A 23,819-nucleotide genomic window follows, 5' to 3' on the forward strand; every position below is an offset into this window, starting at 1 on the left:
CCACAGCTTCGGCATCCCTTAAGGGAGGTTCAGTGCAGGGAGAGAGGCTCTCCAGGTCAAACTGTCAGTTTAGCACCAGTCTCCTGGGAGACGCAGGGAGTCTGGGGTGAGCTGCTGAGTCAGCTGCCCCCTGCCAAGTGGTTTCCCCACGTCTCAGGGAGAGCCCGGGCTTTCCACCCCCTCCCGACATCAAACCCAGCCTGCCTGGTTTGGGGGGGGGGGGTCTTTGAAATATAGCTTTGGAATGACCGCTACAGACAGTAACGTTTACAGGACTCAGGGGATCGCAAGACAAAGGGAAGCCTGAAACCAATCCATGGCTTGCAGGCGTGTAGAGAGTAAGATAGGCTTCCTTCCAGCCCAACTTGCGATCGAAACGCCGGGCATCCCTCAGACCCTCTGCTTTGCATGTAAGCACGTGTCCAGCACGACAGCTTTTCAAGGTGAACTGGTCTCGCTTTGGCTTTGCATTTTTTCCCCTTTCACCAAAGCCACAGTGTTTTCGGGAGCAAAACTGCAATGACACAGTCACAACTCCAAGAACGAGCGGAAATGAACCTGTGTTGGTCTTTTTAACATTTGTAATTCATTACCCCCAAGTAGTTTCCTCTGAAACTAAACTGTACAATAAACCTGCTCAATGAGCGAAGAGAACCCCGGGATCTCGGACCAGGAGCAGCGCTGCAGTGCCCAATCCGAATGGACATTGCAGGCTGCGCTCAGAAATATTGCAATGTCCATCTAGCTATACGCCACCTGCCCAGCCAGACGTTGCCCTTTTAAGAAGCCGGGGTGATGGCTCAGGTAGGCAGAGCCTGTTTGCAGTAGTGCTCCTATGGCAACCCAATTGAATCAGATAGCCTCATGAATATTCCCAGCCCCAGCAGCTGCAGGAGGGATGAGGAGGGCAGTGATGTCAGCAAGCTGGGGATGCTGCAAGTTGCGGTTAATTGTGTCTTAGTGGCGGGGGGGTGAGGAGTGGAGGCGCCCCGGGGTGATGTGCGTTGTGCCGGAGCCGCAGCCCGTTCGCAAGCGGCATGGCCACGGCTGCTGCGGCCGCGGGTCAAGCCCGGAGTGCGGCTCTGACCTAGACTTGCCCGGCGGCGGGGCTCGGGGCGGCCCTGGATTGCAGTGACCTCGCCCCCCGGGGAGCAGGCAGCAAGGAGCCGAACCGGGACGGGGGGGCTGCCGTCCCCTGTTGTGGACGCGGAGCCGAGCCTGATGTAGAGCCAGTGGCTGGCACGCTCCGGCGAGGAGATGACACGCCTGCCGTCGGCCCCCCCTGCCCGGTGAGCTGGGGTGCGGGAGGCCGGGGCCCCGGGGCGGAGCAGCCGCCGTGGACAAGCTACCCCCAGCCATGCGCAAGCGGCTCTACAGCCTGCCCCAGCCCGATGGGTCCAAGGCGTCGATCATGGACGAGGAGGGAGACGGCGACAAGGATACCCGCAGGCGGAGCATCCGCCTCAAGCCGTTGCCCGCGGCGGGGGGCACCCGGGGAGACGCCGGCCCGGAGCCGGGCGCCAAGAGCAGCACCAACGGGGACTGCCGGCGCTTCCGCGGCAGCCTGTCCTCGCTGGCCAGCCGGCACCCGCACGACGCGGCCGAGGGCACGCGGCTCATTGGGGGCGAGGGGGAGGCGGCCTCCCCCGGCGAGGAGCGGAGCCCCCCGGGCGGCGGGGAGCCCGAGCCCCCACCGGCCCCCGCCCCGTCCCCCCCGCCGGAGCCGCATGCCCTGCCCGCCTCCGCCTCCATCAAAGTGGAAGGCGGGGCGGGGGGCGACCAGATCACCCCGGACGAGGAGCTGCAGCTGGGCCAGGCCGGCTTCATGCAGCGCCAGTTCGGGGCCATGCTCCAGCCGGGGGTCAACAAGTTCTCGCTAAGGATGTTCGGCAGCCAGAAGGCGGTGGAGCGGGAGCAGGAGCGGGTCAAGTCCGCCGGGTTCTGGATCATCCACCCCTACAGCGACTTCAGGTACTGAGACCCCGCCAGCCATGCCCACCACTAGCCCAGAGCTCCCCCCGCCAGACGTGCCCAGCCCAGAGCCTCTCATCACCCAACCCGCGCGTTGCCTCCTACCAGCCCAGAACCCCCCACCTGCTGCGCCCCTCCCAGCCCAGAGCCCCCTGCCCGGAGGGAACCTTCCTGCTTAGTTTCCCTGTCGCTAAAGGACGTGGCTGTTGCTGAGTAGCCCTAATGCAGACCCGCTGTCGCCCTCCGCGGGGTTTATTTATTTAAGCAAAACTTTACTCCCCCCCCCCCATCTTATTTTTGACTATATTTTCAAATGTATCATCAGCTCCCACCTGCGTTAAGGGCCACTCCACAGTCCAGCGTAACTGGGAACCTGCCCTCCACCTGATGCACAGCTGTGGTTAGTTTGGTGCCTGCAGCTTGCTAAACTGCTCCTGCCTCTCCACTTCCACCTCTAGGGTCTACTTTGTTCATCTTCTAGCTCCGCTGTTTGCTGTTGATCCCTAGATCGTTATTCCCCCATCCCCCAAGAGTGGAGTAAGGATGTTGCTGCTGGGGTACTTACTGCAGCACCATTGGCCATTTGTATATACAAGGGATAGCGCCATTCATTAAGCAGAATCCTAGTCCTTCAAAGAATGGTAAAGACTTTTTTTGTTGCATATATAGATCCTGTTTGTGGACCTAATTTGAATGGGGTTAGTTAACCTGGTTTTGCTACAGAACTGTTCTCACTTTCACTTAAGTGGGAATCTTTCATTGTGGGTTAATGAGAGAATTAACTTGTAAGCAGTAGAGCCAATTTCTTTAATGCTCTCTGTCACAGTATTTGGGTATTTCTGGGTGAATTGATGGCTACTGTACAGGCAAGTGTTCCTCAGTGCAATATGTAAAGTACTGCAGTCAGTAAGGGAGTACTTAGTGCAAACAATGTCCAAGGTTTATTGCTTTGACTTTAATTACAGCAGGTTTATGCGCTACATTAAAATGCAGTGGAAGCTCCCCATACAAATACATATCACAAAATGCACACTGCGAATCATCCAGCCCAGCATTATCTCCTAGGATGGGGTCAGGGAGATGGTTACAGGGGAGGGGGAGTGTTGATTTCTTACCAATACAAAGCCCCTGAAACTATGTTTTAGAGATTTAAAAATCAGTTCACACATTTCAAGGGTCCACACCTGCCAGTGATCAGATTAATTGATATTTCTTGAATTAACTCACAATAATAGGTTTTTTTTTTTTAATCTGGAAGCCTGCACTGTCAGTTAAATCCATGCATTGAAGTGTCCCAAATGCACTGCTGACCCAGCATGTAAGGGTTTCCAATAGTCACATCATCATATTTAGTCCTTGTATACATAATCTCCTTTATGCCCGGATTGAAAAGGGTTTAAAATTGCCTCCCAGTTGTGATGTCTCACAGACACCGTGGAATGTGAGGGGTTGGCTTGAAAAACAATAATTGTGTGGCCTTGTCTACAAATCTTTGTCTTATCTGCCTCTGCCTGGATGTAAAACCGAACCAAACCTCTGTATCCTCTTAGGTTATTCTAGTGAACTGTTCTCTTGTATACAGCATCTTAAAGGTTTGTTTGGTTCTTAGTGCATTGGCCATCTGAGCGGACTCCATCCAAAAGTAGCCTAGAGCTTGCACGTTTCACTCATACTCTGGATTCATTCTCCCCTTCTTTCTTTAGGGCTAATTTTTCAGCATAGAACCAGACTGTCAAACTCCAGTACAGAGATGTTTGTAATAGTAGCCAATGTGCCTCTCATCCAAGGTGAGATGTTCCTATTTGACTAGACTTGCTAAGTTAGCCAACACTTGCTGCTTAAAATAGAGCAACACATTATGAGGTAAGTTTTTATTTCTGAGGTGCTGCAATGCATGGCCATTCACAGCATCACACACAGGAATAAAACATGCAGGCAAGTTAGACACACCCAGACCAAATGATAAGACCAAGTCTGTAACACGCAGTAGGTCTCTTAGTCACATGCGTATGCACATATGCATATATGTGATTTGTTAGTATTAATAATTAAGTCCTTGCCTGATGTAGCCTTGTGTTTGTGCAGAGATGATAGTGCTGGCTGGATATTGTCCTCAGGTGCAAGGCACTCTTGGTTTTAAATTCCAGTTAAGATGATCTGCTGCTGTTTTGTGTTCCCTTGTAGCCTTATGCTAGAAGTCTGGCACACAATATACTCTTTCTCCCCACAGGCCGTACTGGGCCTGTCACAGATGGGACAGCAGCATTGGTTACACAATGTACGTTAGTGAAGGGGATGAAGAGAGGGGGAGACGATACTGTATTTTATGGCCATTGCCTGTCTTCCCCCCACTGTTTTCCCCCTTTCCCTGCTTCTAGGTCCCTTGAGAATATCCCTATGAAGGTGACTGCCACTGAAAGGAAATGTGTAGACTTCCCTGAGAATACTGCCTGTGTTTGAACTGAAGGGGGCAAATGAAATTTTCCCTGATTTTGGTGCTGAAGCATTCTTCTTGGGGGCAACTTAGTTCTCCCTTTTATGGATGACAATATTTTTGCCTCTGAAATGCTGCAGATTGCAACAAATAGTAGGTATTATCAAAGTACTTCCAAGGGCTGGATATCCTTGAGCCAAAGGACTTTACTTCCTCCATTACAAATTACTCAGTGCAACACTGACTGCTCCTAATCAAAGGCAGGTGCAGATTCCATGCTGTTAGGACCGTATAATGGGCCTGATTCTCTGTTGCCCTGTAACTGCATAGTCTCCAAAGTGCTAGGGAAAAATTTTGTAATGACAACAAGGAGTCTGGTGGCAAAACCCCGGGGTTTTTTACCCACGAAAGCTTATGCCCAAACAAATCTGTTAGTCTTTAAGGTGCCACCGGACTCCTCATTGTTTTTATGGATACAGACTAACGCGGCTACCCCTCTGATATTTTGTAATGACTACACAAGGTCCAGGGCAATGGAGAATCAGGCCCCAGATCGTGTTTCCTGCCTCTCTGGGGTAACCAGTTTAACTGTTGAGAGTAGCTCTTGCACTTGCAGCAATGATTTTCCAGATCTCTGTCTTGTTCCATTAGACTGCTGGGGATGTGAACCTGTGGGCTGGATGCCTCAGTATGTCGAGTCACTACTATTGGGCCTGATTCTGCCCTGACTTACATTGGTGTAATTCTACTTGCTTCACTGGAGGTACTCCTGATTTATAATGGCGTGCGGGCAGTTCCTGTCGCAGTGGCACAACAGATGCTTTCATCATAGATTGTCATTAAAGAATCTGTTTTACACCTCATATGGTTAATTCAGTGGCAAATCTATGACCCCTCCAACAGTAAAATGAGTTAATACGGATTAATGCTCCATTGATCCCAGCTTCTAGTCCATTGCAAGAGGAAAAGAAACTGAATGACCTTTATAAAAATCAGCTCCAATGCCCTAAGTATGGTGACTAATGAATGGGCTAATTCTAGAAGCACTGAAAAAGTGACTTAACCAATACACTTTCTATTAAAAATTGCTGTTACACTGAGAAGCATACCTATATATTAGTTACTAGAGTTTATTTGCATTCATGGCTGATTGCACATCAGTGCAGATTCAATGTACGTTTCCTAAATCAAGATTTATGTGAAACTTTGAAAGCTTTTTCAGTGGCTAGATAAATAGATTCATAATTTCTAACTTGGAGGAAGCATTGATCCAGTACAATTTGTTTAAGATAAAATAATAGGCAAACAATGATAGATTTTTGTTTGTGTTCGAGTGAAGGATATTGGGGGTATCTGCTCTCTCTGTGGTCAGGAACTGCTTGCAAAGTGGGTGTAGCATGCTGCTTTTTAGAGTGAACTGAGCCGCAAATGTCACGTGACATGTACGAGCATCAGGAACTCTTAAGGAACACAGTTGTTTTCATTCCTGAATGTGGCCCCAATCCCCCAGATACTATTAGCCTTAGTTCTTTCTACTGTGGAATCAATAGAACTGCTCCCAGTAGTACACATTAACCTGGTAGTGTTTGCAGGCCTGGGCCAATGAGGGGATGAGAAACACAAGGTCCATGATTGTTTTTGAATAGACTTATTGATTTGTGAAGGATCCCATGGGGCACTAGTGGATCCTTCCCTGCTTATCTTTTTACTCATTGTTTTGCTAAGATGAAAAACCATTTGCAGCATGTACAGTGATACCCACTGCCTATGTCAGTTCATCAGGCAGGTATTGTCATCCCTGTTCTGAATCAGCAATGGTATGCTCGTTACCTGCTGCTTTAAAATGGCTCTGAGTGCCACCTCTCTGCATCATTTTATGCCTGCCCATGTTCTGAGACCGCCCACCATAGTGAACTCTGATCCTGTGAATTGCTTGCTACTCTTAGTGAAGTGGAATGGAAGCTGCACATTGTTTCAGTGTCAGAATGCAAATTGAGTGAGATCTCTGTTTAAAGTGAGAGGTAGAAGAAGCTCTGCCTGTTAGTAAAAATGGTAGGTATAGCCCAGTCATAGACACATGTTAAACACAGGTGGTTCAAACACTGGAGTCTCTTTACTTAGTTTCAAACTGATTATGCTTGGGTTAAAACTGGTGCTACATTGCTAATTGTGAAATGATTTCACTAAGCCCTGTCCTGCCATCCTTACTTAGGCAAAACTTCCCATTGACTTCCATGGGAGTTGTACTCTAGGGTATTTAGTAGGAATGGGTCAGGGTGTCACAGCTTCAGGGAAACTGCGACTGTATTCCATCTCCTCCCTCCCCCTCCCCCCACCACCCCATCTAGCCCAGGAGTGCCCAGTCATGTCTCAGATCTCTGCTGTCACTTGTCTCTGGACAGGGACTCTTGACCCACTCCCTTCTGACGGGGGATTTTGAAGGCCACACAGCTCCCTGCCATCCACTGAAATATCCCCAGCAAGCCAGTCTGCTTAAAGGCCAGCCCTGTGTGTTGCTTTCTCTCTGAGGATGACACTGCTTTTACCGGCAGGGACAAGTTACCACCCAGCTCTTCCTAAGCAAGCACATTCTTCAGGTAAAAGCATTACAGAGAAAAAATATAAAAACAATAAATGGATTTAAATACATACCAGGAGTCACCCATGAGTCTTATGGGGCCCTAGTAATCCAAAGTCTTTCCAGTGCTTCTGCAATGGTTCCCCTCCTCCCCCTTGGACAGAAGGCCTTGTTTGCTGGATCAGAAAGCAGGCCCTGCATCAGTTTAAACCTGGTCTTTTTATATCAAAAGCCCTTTCTTTGTCTGTTGATCTCTGGAAAACACAGTTGAACCAGTCTATGCAAACCCCCCTCCTCTCCCCCCCCCCCCGGGAAATGATGCCCCTCTGGAGGTGTTTATAACCTAACTGATTCACCTGTATCATCCCCCCACTGTTTGTTGTTCGTGGAGGAGCTGTGGTAACAATCCCTGTCCCCCAGTGATATGTTATACACTTAACACAGCATGGTCCCAGAGATGTTGCATGGGGTTGCAACATCTGTCACACAAGGCCCTAATCCAAATCCCGTTGAAGTAATTGAAAAGGCTCTTCTTGACTTCAGTGGGCTTTGGCTCAGGTTCCAAGAGAGGAAGCCCAGTCTTGTAGTTGGTTAGTCTAGATTCAGGGGTTCAGAGTTCTATTCCTGCCTCTGACTCTGTGTGGGCCCCTGTCCAAATCACTGAATTTTTCTGTGCCTTAGTTCTCCATCTATAAAGTGGGGATAATAGCTCCCTGCCTTACAAGGGTGTTGCGGTGATAAGTGCATTTGTTTATGAGGAATGTTCAGGTACTAGAACAAGCACCATTTAAAGAAAATAATGCCTCTATGGATCAAACGCTACAGCTTATTACCATAATGACAGGGCAAGATTTGGACCATTACCATAGTGGCTCTCAACCCTTCCAGAGTACTTTACTCCCTTTACAAATCTGATTTGTCTTGCATACCTCTAAGTTTCACCTCACATAAAAACTAAAAACAAAATCAGACCTAAAAATACAGAAGTATTGAAGTAATTGGAAAGGCTTCACTATTATTATACTACGCTATTACTGAAAAATTGCTTACTTTCTCATTTGTACCATATAATTATAAAATAAATCAACTGGAATGGAATATAAATATTGTACTTACATTTCAATGTATAGTATATAGAGCAGTATAAACAAGTCATTGTGTGAAATTTTAGTTTGTACTGACTTTGCTAGTTGTGATTATGTATATTATACTACCGCAAAACACCAATGTATGTTGAAAGAATGTTACTGAGGCTGCAAAGTCAAGCCTTAAATAGGAAATGCCAGTATTTCAGAGCAGCATTCAGACCATCCTTTCTCTTCCTGCAGTCTCCTGCCTCATTCATCACACACCTTCCAACTTCTGCAACAAATGGGGCAGGGGGTCTTACCGACAGGGCCGGCTCCAGGCAGCAGCCTGGCAAGCAGGTGCTTGGGGCGGCCACTCCAGAGAGGGGCGGCACGTCCAGCTATTCGGCGGCAATTCGGCGGATGGTCCCTCACTCCCGCTCGGAGCGAAGGACCTCTTGCCGAATTGCCGCCGCAGATCGCGATCGTGGCTTTTTTTTTTTTTTTTTTTTTTGGCTGCTTGGGGCAGCCAAAACCCTGGAGCCAGCCCTGCTTACCGACAACAGTCTCCTTCATTACACAGTCATTCATTCATTCATTCATTCATTCATTCATTCCTATAGCGGGTTGATCCTGTTCACTGAATGAGGCAGGAGTCATATGGAAAAAATAGCATATGCTCATGTAATTACCATATCATAATGCATATACATAAGGGGGTTGAGTTAAGGTTGTACAGGCCATCTTAATTTGGGCATTTCCTGTCTTTTGAGTGCTTGATTTTGCAACCTTAATAACATTCTTTTAAAATAGTTTTGTGTGTGTCATTTCCTAGTTTTTAAGTTTGCTTTTTTTAAAATATAGAAATTCCATCATATAGCATCATAATAGCACACATGCAGATCATCAGTAGGGTTGGCACCTTTAGATCTGTCACACAGACCTCTGCCACTTGATCTAACAGAGTGACAGAGAGCAGCAGCAGCCAGGGTATCTATGTAGACCAGCACTAAAAAGGTGAGAGAGAGAGAGACTATGGTTTTCACTGCTATTTGGTGACAGCAGGGGAGTGGTGACACTCGGGAATCTTGAGTTCCATTCTAGGCTGGTGTGTGTGTGTGTGTGTGTGTGTGTGTGCGCGCTCTGATGGGCATGCACTCTTATGCTCATTTCCCCCAAGCTTCCCCCTCTAACCAGTCCCTGTGTCAGTCCTGTCTCTTTCCCACCCCATCTTAGCCAGTTCCAGTCTCCCCTCCTCAGACTTCTTATCTCAGTCTCCTTGCCCAACGCGGACTAGTCTTATGCCTCTGGGCACCCAGTTTGAGTCTCCCCTGCACTCCCAGTCCCTGCCTGTCTATTCTTGGTCCCCCCCCCATATCTTTGTTCCCATTTTCCTTGCCCAGTTTCCCTCCCTCTCACTCCTTATCTAATCTATCTCCTTCACCCTGGTCTCCACCAATGCCTCCTCTGCTCACGGTCCCCAGGCCCACTGGCTCCCAGTCCCAATCTCCCTCTGCAGGTTCTTAGGTTCTTCATCCAATCTGTGTCGTCATTGTTTCATCCTGGCTCCTTGACTCAGGGCAGCGCTTTAACATGTGTAGTCCCAGTTTCCCAGCGCTGTAAAAAACCCACCTCCATGAGGGAAGTAGCTACCCTGGCACTTTACAGTGCTGAAATTTGCAGTGCTCAGAGGGGTGTTTTTTCACACCCCATGAGCGAGAAAGTTGCAGTGCTGTAAAGTGTCAGTGTAGACAAGGCCTTGGTCTCTTTGCCCAGCCAGTCCCAGTCTCCCACTTTCCCACAGCTCTTCATCTCATCTCAGTCTCCCCTCTTCATCTATTGGTTCTCAGTTTCCCCACCTCCCATTTCCCTTTCCCACTCCCAATCCCTTTGCCGAAGGAGTGGCAGTCCCCTTTCTTCCCTCCTCCACTGACTTAAAAATGGAATTCTTGTTATAAAGACCAATTTTTAGATAAAATCTTCTATTTCTTGATTGCTGGATCCAAATAATCTCAATACATAAACCATCCAGATTACATATGTCTATAGAAGTGAAATCTTCATCTTGCTAGGATGAAGCAGGTTTTTTTTTGGGGGGGGGGGAGGGAAAGTGTGTTTTATAAAAGTATTTACTGATGAGCACACAGAAAAATATACATGTAAATATTTTCAGTGTTATAAACAGGTGGGGTTCTGCTGTGCAGGTGTTTTGCATTATACAATAGTATGTGGTGCAATAAAGTAAGTAATATTGCATCAGAATGCTTTCAGAATACAGAAACCAGAACGCTGTCTTTCTGGAGATCAGCATCATTTTAGTTTGAAACTACTGAAATTTGTGTTTGTTTCTTATCAGTGACTCATTAGCTAAGCCACAGAATTCTTCAGACTGCTCTTGGGACCATCATATCGGAGCTCTCCTCTTTCCCACATCATGCATTTCTCTCTCTCTCTCTCATTTTTAAAGACATGTTAGTGCCAAGGTAGTTACAGGTCAATCAAATCATTGTTGGTTCTAATTGGCACTCTAACAAGCTGTTAAATCATTTTACTTGCAGATGAATGTCACTCAGAAATAAAGGTGCCAAATCCTTTTCCTCCTTTGAGAACATCAAAGAATCCATTTCCCTGCATATCTCTTCTCACTCATGAGCGTAAGTGAAAGGTAACTACCCGGGAACTGGCTTGTTGGAACTTTATAGTCACTCTTTAGGGTAGCAGGTTTGCGCCAGGTACTATACAACTCATCCAGCTTGCAGAAGGCACTTTCAGTCCAAATGCAGAAACGCCCAACGTGGCCACCTGGAGCAAGTCTCAAAAGATTCAGCTTGTTTACATTGAGAAGAGTAATTCCTGGGATATTTCTAAAAGCCTTGATGATGCCATTGTCCTCATTATAGATAATGCAGGGTCCCCTGCGCTGGATGCGACAGCGATTCCTCATTTTACCCTTCCCAGCACGCTTACGCTGAGAGGCATAAACCTTTTTAATGTCATTCCATGCTTTAAGCTTCTTCAGAAGCAGAACAGCTTCTTTGGTTTTCTTGTAACCCTCAACTTTGTCCTCAACTACCAGAGGAAGTTCTGGGACCTCTTCAATGCGGTGGCCTTTAGACATAACCAGTGCTGGGAGAGCAGAAGCTGCCAGAGCAGAACAGATGGCATACCGTTTTTGAGTTGTATTTACTCTGCGGTGCCAACGTCGCCAAGTCTTGGTTTGGGCAAACATACGGCCTCCGCGACACATATTTCCAAAAGCACCTTGGCAGAGCGATGAGTTCCACCACCTCGCACTCGGGGAATACGAGCAACAGCTCTTCCAGTACCCCAAGATTCAGCACTGGTCTGATGTCCTGCAAGTTCACTGACAGCATAGGGTTGTCTATTGTTCTTGGGCAAATTGGTATGAACGAAGTTCACGATATCAGGGCGAATAGGAGCTTTAAATACAGCAGGCATGGTGACATTTTTGCCTGATACCTCCCCGTTTTTGGAGTACACAGATATTAATAGACGAGTACAAGCCATGCTGGCAGAGGAGCCGCTGGTTCTCACTCCTCACTCCACCACGGCCCCAACCAGAAAAGGCACTTTGTTGGAACTTGAGATTCAACCCACAGAGCTAAATGAATGATGGCTGCACAGAGGACCTGTGTAACCATGTTTCAGTCTGGTCCCTTGTGTGACTGTACAGTAGGAAGGGTGCAGCTTTTATACAACATGAGACTATGGAGAAGATTTTCAAAGGTGGAAAGGGGAGTCAGATGCCCAACTCCCATTGCCTTTCAGTGCCTAATTGCCCTTTGTGCCTGTGAAAATCTCTTTCCTGATCTGTAACATTATCACCTTTTTGGTGTGGGTTATCTCCTCTGCCAAGCCCCTCCTGATACTGGGATATAGCAAGGCTAGTGAGTGTCTGTCAGTAGAGTCAACTCTGCTTTAAGCCATTTTAAGAGATGTTTTATGTAACGACATCTCAGATCCTCTCTCTAGGCATTCATGCCCATCAGTCACCATAGTGTCTAAGCATGTCTCATTCCCATTCTCTATTAAATGGCTCAGCTTGCAAGTCAGAACAAGATTTTCCTAGCTAGTAACATTGAAAGCTCATTCTAGTGCCTCCAAATCACAGCTGCCTTTTCTCTGCCTCGTATACGACAGGCAGTAGGAAATATTCTGGAATCCTCGTTTAGGTGGCCAATTTTGCTGGTGATGCATGAGGCAGAATAGAATGCAGCTTTGCTCTGCATAGATGTATGGGCTCTGCAGTGCTGACAGCACTAAAATGTGTTGTTGTTTTTTTGGTCAGCAGACAAAGTGGTTAGGATGTTGGGAACATTGAGGAGGGAGCAGGTGTGTGCTAGGCACTAACAAGGTGCCATTCTAGTGACCCTTTTCTGACCTTGACCCTAGTTTAATGCTTCATTTCTTTGGAGTCCCTTTACAAATGCAGTATATTTGCCCCATGCAGTATATTCATGTCAAACGTGGCCATCCTGTGCTTAGCATTAGCACCAGAATGTAATACAACCAGACAGTTGCTCCTGTTAGGACACCGCATGCAGCAATGGAAGGATGTGTCAATAAGAGAGAGGCAGATGATGATCCAGAGGGGAATTCCAAGGTCAGCTCAAGGGACCATAAATCTGACATGATAGGCTCCCAACCAAGCCCCAGTGAGGCACATGAGTTAATCTCATTTGTGGTGCGTCTTCTAAACATGCTAACTATTGATTTAAATCTTTGCCAGGTTGCCTGTGTTTATGCATCTATTGTTAAGGAGCTTAGAAGCAGGAGAGGTTCTGCAGGTTGTCAACTGACTCTGGGCAGTGAAAAGTGCAAGAGCTTCCCCTCTCCTCTTTCACAGCTGTGGGTCTGGTTTCTGTGATTGCACAAGTTCTGGCTTTACTGGCAATGAGTACCTCCCATTCCTTGCACTTGTTATCTTGTAGCTCTCCTTTCCCTTACTCAGAGCTGCTCTAATGTTGCTGTAATTTGACAGAGATTTAGGTCCCCTGCACATTTGGGGGATGGGAAACCTGCTGAAGTATTTATAGATTTGTTGGGGGAGAAAGAAATCTCTTGCAAAGTTATCAGTGCTCCAGAGTTTGTGAAGGAGATAACAGCTGCATTCTGAAGACTTAGGGACTCCACATTAATAAGTCTCTTACTTTCACCCATCACATCACACATGATTTCATAGCCAGGCACTCACTCCCCACAGCACTAGTATCACTGTTGCCCAGCACAATGTCTTGTCTGCAAAGAAACAGAGTGCAGTGATGGCAAGGGGTGAGTGGGCAGGGTGCTGAAACCCCTATTTGTCCACTGGCTCATTCTGAGAATTCAATCCCCTCTGTTATGTTAGTGAAGAGATTGCAAGGAAGGTGCTGAACCCTGGGGGTGCAGGATGAGAGAATGCAGGAGCCGATAATGGAGGTATTAGAGCTCTGCAAAGAAGCAGATGTTGCATTAGACACAGAAGCAGCACAGGGGTGACACTTTGCAGGCAGTGTCAGGATTTGGACTGGCTCTCCCAACAGTCAGAATGATAACAGGGTCGATACTGACAGCTGGCTCCATGCTGCCTCTTCTCACAGAGAAAACCCTTCACTAAGTACTGATTTGATTTCCCCCCACCCCCTTGCTTATACCATTTTTTCCTGTGTTGTAACTCCACTGACTTTAGTGATTTACACTGGTGTTAATGAGGACAGTCAGGTACCTTCCATCCACAGTCTTTAATGAGCTGTAGAGAGAGGAAGGGCTCAGTATAGACTGTGGCCATATTCTGTTCTCACTTACACTAGTACAAACCTGGAGTAACCCCATCAAAGTCAATGTGTGTGTCCCAGTGGAACTGAAGGATCAGTAGTCTCTGGAGAGGAAGCATTGTCTACCTGTCAAAGTGAAATGTTGGGAGGTGGGAGATCTGGGTTCTATACTTGACTCTGGGCATGGCTACACTGGAAACTTCAAAGTGCTCCCGTGGGAACGCTCCCGCGGCAGCGCTTTGAAGTGCGAGTGTGGTCACGTGCGAGCGCTGGGAGAGAGCTCTCCCAGCGCTCCTGGTAATACACCTCCACGAAGGGATTAGCTCCGAGCACTGGGAGCACAGCTCCCAGCTCTCAGAGCCTGTCTACACTAGCGCTTTAAAGCGCTCAGACTTGCTGCGCTCAGGGGGGTTATTTTTCACACCCCTGAGCCAGCAAGTTAGAGCGCTATAAAATGTAAGTGTAGACAAGCCCTCTGTCACACATTCATTGTCACCTAGTCACTCTTTGTGACTGGAGCAAGTCACTCTTTCTCCAGCTGTATAACATGGCTAATAATACTCAGTGACCAGGAGAGTGGTTGTGAGGCTTAACCTTTTGTAAAGCTCTTTCCTACCCTCAGATGGAAGGTGCTAAAGAAGGGCAAAATAGTGTTACCTGCTCTGGGATCCACTGTTACATAGTGTATGTGTGATCTACAGCAGTCCAAGGGTTTACAGGGCAATCTCGGAGGAATTTCTGTCTTCTGTCTTTGAAGATGTGGGATACACCCCTTAGCCAGTTAATAGCACAGGCCTGAATGGCTCTCCACACTGCTGGCTGATTTCTAGAGAATTGGTTCCTTTGTCCTTACTTTAATGAGACAAATTTGACCAGCACCAAATCTGAAAAACAGAAGTTATCATAGAAGTTATCTAACTTCAGATAACAGGAATAACTTCTATGATTCTACATTGCTTGGCACATTTTTAAAGCTAGAGTAGACAAACAATCTGTAAATGTGTCATAGGGACAATTCCTGCATTGGCAGGGAGAGCGACTAGAGGAATTCTCTCTCTTCAGTGATCTGGTGCAGCACCTTGGGAAGGATTGGGGATGCTTCCAAAATAAAGTAATGCTGTGCCTTTCCCTTGTGCACAATGCACGCCACAACATGGGACACCCTCTGCTTTTGGAATCGCAGCCTCTTGGTTACAGTAAACGTGACCAGATGGAAGGCCCAACCCCAGGGTTATGCGATCTGGCCTTTTTGGGATGTGGCAGGCTTGGAAAACATCACCTGGTATAATCTCCTGTGGAACAACCTTTATTTGTTGTGACGCTGGGCTTTCAGCTCAAACGTGAATGTGCTTCAGATAAAGTCAGTCCTGATTAAGCTCAGGTTAGAAAGTAGCTGAGGTGCTTGTTCCATGCTTGAGAGCTGGAACAAGGCAGCCTGAACAAATGACACATGCTTAAAGGAAAATCCAAGTATGGGGGTGGCTGTAGGCTGAACATTGACTGTGTGTTTGAAAAGGTCTGGTCCTTAGCATTCAGAAGGCCCTATGCAAAGTAATGTGCGGGGGGTCCATCTAGTTCTTTCACTATGAACGCCCCCTGCCACATCTCTCTGTACCCCTGATATCCCTCCTCTCCTGCCTGTCTGTGATCCACCACTTGGATGGGGTGAATTCCTCCTTGTTACTGTCCACGAGGCTTCTGTGACCACTCGTGCCACTGCATTGAACAGGAGGGGCAGCCTTTCAAGCAGGGGAGGTTAAGCTGGCTCTGTGGTCCGCTGGTACTGCAGCAATGGCACTGGCAGGTTTGTGTATGGTGTGGGTTACTGAGTATTTGAATAGGGATTTGGAAACCTCTGCCACAAGCGGAGCCGTGCAGTGAAATTTGCACTGCAGGCATGGGAGGATTTGCCTTGACATCGTCTGTCCTGCTCTGAGATCTACAGATTGTCAGCAGACCTGTGCACACATCCAGCATCTTCAGCTCTGTAGAATTAAGGTTTAGCTTCATCATAAGCTAATGCAAGCTGTGCCCACCCCACATAGCTGGCTGCTGTATGGTTTTGTGTCTGTCTAAGCATTCCGGCATGGGGGCGGATGTGTTATGTGTGTGAATGACTCTGCTTTGGAAATTAATACGTAAAATCGGGGGTGCAGCTAATAATAATACACTGCCTCATGATTGATGGGGATGTGAGAAGCACAAAGCAGAGCTGAGCATGTCAGGCTCCTGTACTGGGAACAACATTTCTGTTATCAGAGCATGGTGGTTCTCAACCCCAGCTCCACATGGTAAGAGCTCATAGACTCATAGACTCATAGACTTTAAGGTCAGAAGGGACCAATATGGTCATCTAGTCTGACCTCCCGCATGATGCAGGCCACATAAGCTGACCCACCCACAACAGAATCTTCCAGCCTGCGACCCCTGCCCTATGCTGCGGAGGAAGGCGAAAAACCTCCAGGGCCTCTGCCAATCTACCCTGGAGGAAAATTCCTTCCCGACCCCAAATATGGCGATCAGCAGAACCCCGAGCATACAGGCAAGATTCTACAGCCGGACCCTCATTTTACCCGCGATGGCACGTTAATGCCTAATTGACTAAAATCACGTTATCCCTTCAAACCATTCCCTCCATAAACTTATCAAGCCTAATCTTGAAGCCAGAAAGGTCGTTCGCCCCCACCGTTTCCCTCGGAAGGCTGTTCCAAAATTTCACCCCTCTGACGGTTAGAAACCTTCTTCTAATTTCAAGCCTAAACTTCCCCACGGCCAGTTTATATCCATTCGTTCTCGTGTCCACATTACTACTGAGCTGAAATAATTCCTCTCCCTCCTTGGTATTAATCCCTTTGATATATTTAAAGAGAGCAATCATATCCCCCCTCAGCCTTCTTTTGGTTAGGCTAAACAAACCGAGCTCCTCGAGTCTCCTTTCATAGGAAAGGTTTTCCATTCCTCGGATCATCCTAGTGGCCCTTCTCTGTACCCGTTCCAGTTTGAGTTCATCCTTTTTAAACATAGGAGACCAGAACTGCACACAGTACTCCAAATGAGGTCTCACCAGCGCCTTGTATAATGGAAGCAGCACCTCCCTGTCCCTACTAGAAATACCTCGCCTAACGCATCCCAAAATCGCATTAGCTTTTTTCACAGCCACGTCACATTGCCGACTCATAGTCATCCTGCGATCAACCAGGACTCCGAGGTCCTTCTCCTCCTCCGTCACTTCCAACCTATGCGTCCCTAACTTATAACTAAAATTCTTATTAGTCATCCCTAAATGCATCACCTTACACTTCTCACTATTAAATCTCATCCTATTATTGTTACTCCAATTTACAAGGTCATCCAAGTCTCCCTGCAGAATATCCCGATCCTTCTCCGAATTGGCAATACCTCCCAACTTTGTGTCATCCGCAAATTTTATCAGCCCACTCCTACATTCGGTTCCGAGGTCAGTAACGAATAGATTGAATAAAATCGGACCCAAAACCGAACCTTGAGGAACCCCACTGGTGACCTCCGTCCAACCCGACAGTTCACCTTTCAGTACTACCCGCTGCAGTCTCCCCTTTAACCAGTTCTTAATCCACCTCTGGAATTTCATATCGATCCCCATCTTTTCCAATTTAACCAATAATTCCTCGTGCGGCACAGTATCAAACGCTTTACTAAAATCGAGGTAAATTAGATCCACCGCATTTCCTTTATCTAAAAAATCTGTTACTTTCTCAAAGAAGGAGATCAAGTTGGTTTGGCACGATCTGCCTTTCGTAAACCCATGTTGTAATTTGTCCCAATTGCCATTCACCTCAAGGTCCTTAACTACTTTTTCCTTCAAAATTTTTTCCAAGACCTTGCATACTACAGAAGTTAAACTAACAGGCCTGTAGTTACCCGGGTCACTTTTTCCCCCCTTCTTAAAAATAGGAACCACATTAGCTATTTTCCAGTCCATTGGTACCACCCCCGAGTTTACAGATTTATTAAAAATTATTGCCAAGGGGCTTGCAATTTCTTGCGCCAGCTCCTTCAATATTCTAGGATGGAGATCATCCGGTCCGCCTGATTTAGTCCCATTTAGCTGGTCAAGTTTGGCTTCCACCTCTGATACTGTAATTGCAATCGCCCCTCCTTTATTCCCCTCTGTCCCGCTCCCTCTATTCCTAAGCCCTTCATTAGCCTTATTAAACACCGACGCAAAATATTCATTTAGATATTGTGCCATGCCTAGATTATCCTTAATCTCCACTCCATTTACATGCTTCAGCGGTCCCACTTCCTCTTTCTTTGTTTTCTTCCTATTTATATGGCTATAAAACCTCTTACTATTGGATTTAATTCCCCTCGCGAGGTCCAACTCTACACGGCTTTTGGCCTTTCTCACCGCATCCCTACATGCTCTGACCTCAATAAGGTAGGTTTCCTTGCCGATCTGTCCCCTCTTCCATTCTTTGTACGCTTTCTGTTTTTTCTTAATCGCCCCTTTGAGACGCCCGCTCATCCAGCTAGGTCTAATTCTCCTGCCTACTAACCGTTTCCCCTTTCTCGGGATACAGGCCTCGGACAGCTCGTGCAACTTCAGCTTGAAATAATCCCAGGCCTCATCTGCCTTTAGCTCTCTAAGTATGTTAGCCCAATCCACTTCCCTAAGTAGTTGCCTTAATTTATTAAAGTTGGCCTTTTTGAAATCGTAAACCTTAGTCACAATTTTATTTCTGTTAATCCTTCCATTTAGTTTAAACCGAATTAGCTCATGGTCACTCGAGCCAAGGTTGTCCCCTACTACCATTTCCTCAACTAGGTCCTCACTACTCACCAGCACCAAATCTAAAATGGCATCCCCCCTCGTCGGTTCAGCTACTACTTGATGAAGGAATTCATCTGCTAGCACGTCTAGGAACATCTGAGCCCTATTATTGTTACTAGCATTTGTTCCCCAATCTATGTCCGGGAAGTTAAAGTCCCCCATGATTACACAGCTCTTATTAGTTTTTACTTCCTTAAAAACATTAAATAGTTCCCTGTCCGCATCCAGGCTAGATCCCGGCGGTCTATAGCACACCCCAAGCAGTATCTCAGGGGAGGCTCTAGTAGTTCTTTTACCCAGTGTAATCATTGCCCAGACAGACTCCGTCTTATCCATTCCATCACTTATTATTTCTTTACATTTTAGCTCATTATTCACATACAGTGCCACACCCCCACCTTTACCTTTTTTCCGGTCATTCCTAAACAGCACATACCCTTCCATACCTGTACTCCAGTCATGACTACAGTTCCACCATGTTTCGGTTATTCCTATGATATCAGGTTTCATTTCTTGGACCAGGAGCTCCAATTCCTCCATTTTGTTACCTAGGCTTCTCGCATTGGTGTATAAACATCTTACCGTATGCTGTCTATCCTTTCTCCCATTAGTTATGCACTTTGGTACGGACCCCGTAGTGTCCATCTGCCCTCTCCTTCTAATCTCCAATTCCCTACCCCTATCTATATCTGTGCTTATCTCTTTGCCCTCTTTTTCAGTGTTGGAATCTGGCGTGGAGATTAATTGGACATCTCCCAACCGTCTCCCCCAAGTTCCTAGTTTAAAGCCCTTTTGATGAGATGAGCCAGCCTCCCTCCCAGAAGTCTATTCCCTTCCCTACTCAGGTGAAGTCCATCCCGCTAGATGTCCAGCCAGTGCCTGTCTCCTCCCACAGTCAATGGGCATGCTAGAGATTGCAGTGGAGCTTCTCCAAAACCCAGTCTCTCAACCCCAAGAATAGCTCAAGCTGTACTGCAGGTTAGAGTGCATGTAAGTGAATGGGAAATGGGCAGTAGAGGTACAGGTGCCTGGTTCATCATTAAGGAGTGAGGGAGACATATAATCTCTATCCATGAATACAGAACTTTCAGAGAGTTTGAGAAAAGTCGTCTGTGCCTCCAGACCTCTGGAAGGTGACCCGCACAGGCTCTGATCTTGGCAGCCTTTACAGGGGTATTGTTTTCCTAAGGATGTTCTTAAACAATTTCTCCAGAGTAACTGGCAGAAATCTATGTTCCCAAGCAATATCAGGTCAGCAGTTCTTCTTTCTTCATCTCCTGGATGAGACATGCCAAGGCATGCTGGGTAAGAGTGGGGTGAAATGTTCCCTAATCATTCATTCAAATTCTCTTTGACTAGGGTTAGGGGTGGTCTTCCTGCATTCATTCATGGGTGTCCTAGTGAATTAGGTTTCAGAGTAGCAGCCGTGTTAGTCTGTATCAGCAAAAAGAACGAGGAGTACTTGTGGCACCTTAGAGACTAACAAATTTATTTGGACGTAAGCTTTCGTGGACTAAAACCCACTTCATCGGATGCATGCAGTGGAAAATATAGTAGGAAGATATTTTCCACTGCATGCATCCAATGAAGTGGGTTTTACTCCACGAAAGCTTATGCTCAAATAAATTTGTTAGTCTCTAAGGTGCCACAAGTACTCCTCGTTCTTTCTAGTGAATTAGTTCGCTGGTGGGAATGTTCACTAAAAGAGTGAATGTTAAATGAATATTTATGGAAATTTGTTATATTCTTCACACCTGAAATTTGATTCGAAGGGTTGTGATCCAATCATGGAACACTACCATACCATGTGACTTGTATGGCCAATCAAAATGGTTTGATTCTTGAATTTCAAATCTTAAATCCTCACAGCTGAGCAACAAAGCATGTGTGAGTGAGAATTCTTCACAAACCTAGTCGCAGCAAGCTGAGAAAGTCATTTGCTCCTGAACAGTTTGTGGGAAAGGTGAGAGGCGCCATTAATGAAATAAACTATTTTGGTTTGTATTATTCGTCCAACTTTAGAACACAGATATACAGGCCACCCCAATTATTTAAGATCCACAGCAGTTTTTGAAAGAGTTGGTCTCTTAGCCAAATTCCAACTGGAATAATTCCACTACAGCTTCAATAGCGTACAGTATTTCTGTTCACATCCTGCCCTGAAATGTTCTGTGGGGGTTGCTGTGCATTGCTTAACAACTGTTGCATTTCATCCCAGAGTCAGCTTCACTCCAGTGCTGGCTGAAATGACTCCAGTACACGTAGTTTGCACTGTGCTCTGGGATCCTCATTGATATACAAAGGGAATATACTAACTATTTTTATTTGAATAGATGTATGGTGCCAAATTCCTTGGTGTAATGCCACTGAAGTCAGGGAAATTACACCAGAAATGTATTTCACCCATTGTGTTTTTCTGGGGCTGATCTTTCTAGTTTAGATATTGCTTAGGCACCTATCACTGCTGTATCTAGAGCAATGCCCGAGTCCTGCTTTTGCTGTGCCATAGTGATATATACATGCTCTTGTTAATGTTTGTTACTTGTGGAATCTGACTTTGAGATTCCAGAGCAATTTCATAGAGGTTAAGGCCAGAAAGGAGCATTAGATCCTTCAGCCTGACCACCTGCATAACACAGGCTATACATTTTCATCCACTTACCCCTATGTTGAGCCCAATGACTCTAGTTGGATGAAAGTCCTCAGATGGCTAGTTTACTGTGTGCCACGGGCAGAGAAGAGGAGAGACTGAGGTGCCATCAACACCCATGGCCCATGCAGAGACAAAGAATTGATTAGGTAAGACATGCCCAGATGATCCCAGCAAGTGAACTGCACTCTATGCTGCAGAGGAAGGTGAAACCCTCCCAGGGTCCCTGCCAAAATTCCTTCCTGACCCCACTAGGATGGGGACCTTTAGGAGGCATGGAGTTTTCTCCCCTTAGCCCATGAAGAGGCTGTGGTATGAATCAGTGCTGTCTGTGGTGGATTGGATCCTGAACCCAGGAGTTAATTGTCTAAGCAGGTTGAGAGGGTGCTGGGGAAGTTCTCTTGCACAAGCCTGAGAGGAAGGGAGCTAATCCACTCCCTGTTCTTCTAGGCTTCCTGGGAAGGACCGTCCCCTTGTTTCTGAGCACAGAGTAAAGGTTCCATCTACTGGTGGCTCAGCTGCTAAGAGTTGGGATTTGGTTTGGATGCCAAACTATCAGAACCTTTTTGTCCTGATGGTCCTCTCGCTGACTTCATGAGCTTTAGGGGAGGGTCTCCTGATTTACACCAGCATGAGAGGAGAAGGTTTGCAAAAATGGGCTCTCTCCTCAACTTGGCCCGAATAACTATCAGAGGATCTATCTGCCTATATCCTCACAACTCCTCCTGAGAAGCAGGCAATTATCCTTATTTTACAGATGTGGAAACTGAAGCACAGAAAGATGGCGTGACTTCCCAGGGTTATAGAAGAAGCCTAGAGGAGCAGATAATTGAACCTGGGTATCCCAGGTCAGGGGCCAAATCACTGGACCATCCTTCCTCTCATAATCCTCTCTGAGCACTTCAGCATACCAGTGAGTGCAAGTCATTTGGACTGGGTTGTGCCAGTGTTAGCCCAGGTGGACACAATTAGGTAAAAAGGGATCAGGTCCTAGATCCTGCCTCCTACTGGAGCTTTCTTAAGTGCAGTGAGTAGAACAATAAAAAATTAAAAGCGATATCCTGAAAATCACCTCGTCAAGTCAAGGGAAGCAGTTAGGTTTTTTTCCTTCTCCCATTGAAATCACTGGGAGTGAGGATTGGTCCCCACATATGTAGAATTAAAAACTACCAAATGTTTTAGACAGTGAAGTATTTAAGGATCCAGCTCCTCCTTTGCTTCCCTGAGTTCAGGGATCTGTGCTTTTTTAGCTGCCATCACAGCTACTTAAAACAGGGCAGGGAATGGACTTACCCCTGGGCATTGACAGCAAATGGAAAAACCTGTTTTCTGATATTTTCTTTTAAAATATAAATGTGGTTGTAACTTTAAAGTCTGGGGAAATCTCTTGTGGTCGTAATTTTCAAGACTGCACATGGGGTTTTTTTGTTATTGATTTGAGGCCATAAACATGACTGGATAGGTTGTGTCTAGCCTTAAGCAAAATATCTTTGTTCTCCTCCTGCTCCCTTTTGGCCCCCCTGTGCATTGGTCAGGCACAGTCCTGGTCCTTGCCCAAGGACTGGATAACAGAAAAGAGGGTTAATTGCGCCAGTGCCTGGCCCAGAGCAGGACTAACACATTAGACAGGATGCTGCTGCCTGTTGCAGGATGAGATGGGCATTTCCAGCCCATGCTTCTGGAGCCATTGGGCCTGCCTCATAAACAATGCCCCTGAGAGCAGCTGCAGGTATGCAGCCCCCACCTACGTGTCCCCCAACCTAGGCAGTGGCTTAGAGTCACAATCTTGCTCTTTTCTTTTGTTTTCAAAATACTTTGTGTGTCACCGAGTACAGTTGGGTTATTTGAGGGGTGCACCATTCCCAGTGACTAATTCCGAACAGGCATCAGGTAAATTTAAAACACACCTTTAATAAACATGTATGTGGTGTTTGCGATGGGATCGGAGTCTTAAAGGCACAGAGCAAGACAAACAATTCAGATCTCAATAACTAAATATAGACGTCCATTCTGTTCAATTAGTAATTGTAGTTCAATTCATGAATATAGATATCTGTGTGTTTGAATTACTCATGACTGATGGTGGAATAATCATGGTCGATGTACATCAAAAATCTTTAAAGAGATTGTTTGTTTTTAATAAAAGCCAGTTAAAATCTGGTGATAAGGAGCCCAAAGGATTGGCATATATTTAGTTCTTTGTAGTTTGGAATGCACTTCAGCTGTTTTGGATCCTGTTAACCTTATGGGTCAAGATTTTGAAAAGTGGTTAGTGATTGTGGATGTCTCAGTTTTGTGGAGCCTTAAAAGGGCCTGACTGTCATAGGGTGGGTGCTCTCAGCACTTTGTGATCATCAGGCCACTTTAAAGTTTCTCAAGTCGGGAACCCAAAGTTACTAATCATTTTTCAAAACCTTGGCTTTGGCAATGAATACCTTGGAAAGCATTAAGAGGAGAGGCTGCTTGATTTGTTTTAAACAGCTGGTAGAATCTTCCATTGTAACTCTGATGTAAGAATTCGTCTATTTGTGA

General features: G+C 46.4%; 1 protein-coding gene and 1 pseudogene across 1 annotated transcript in view; one reads left to right on the forward strand and one right to left on the reverse strand.

The window, feature by feature from the left end:
- Positions 1-1,342: 1,342 nt before the first annotated feature.
- The window catches only part of HCN4 (hyperpolarization activated cyclic nucleotide gated potassium channel 4), a 188,760-nt gene continuing 166,283 nt past the window's right edge, over positions 1,343-23,819 (forward strand). Inside the window, exon 1 of the mRNA XM_065412232.1 lies at positions 1,343-1,971. Coding sequence (XP_065268304.1) covers positions 1,358-1,971 — 614 coding nt within the window. The 5' untranslated portion in view covers positions 1,343-1,357. The remainder of the gene's footprint in view (positions 1,972-23,819) is intronic.
- Positions 10,662-11,633, reverse strand: LOC135884532 (large ribosomal subunit protein uL4-like; annotated as a pseudogene).

This window comes from Emys orbicularis, chromosome 10 (genome assembly GCF_028017835.1).
Source record: "Emys orbicularis isolate rEmyOrb1 chromosome 10, rEmyOrb1.hap1, whole genome shotgun sequence".
In the NCBI taxonomy this organism is placed as follows: Eukaryota; Metazoa; Chordata; order Testudines; family Emydidae; genus Emys; species Emys orbicularis.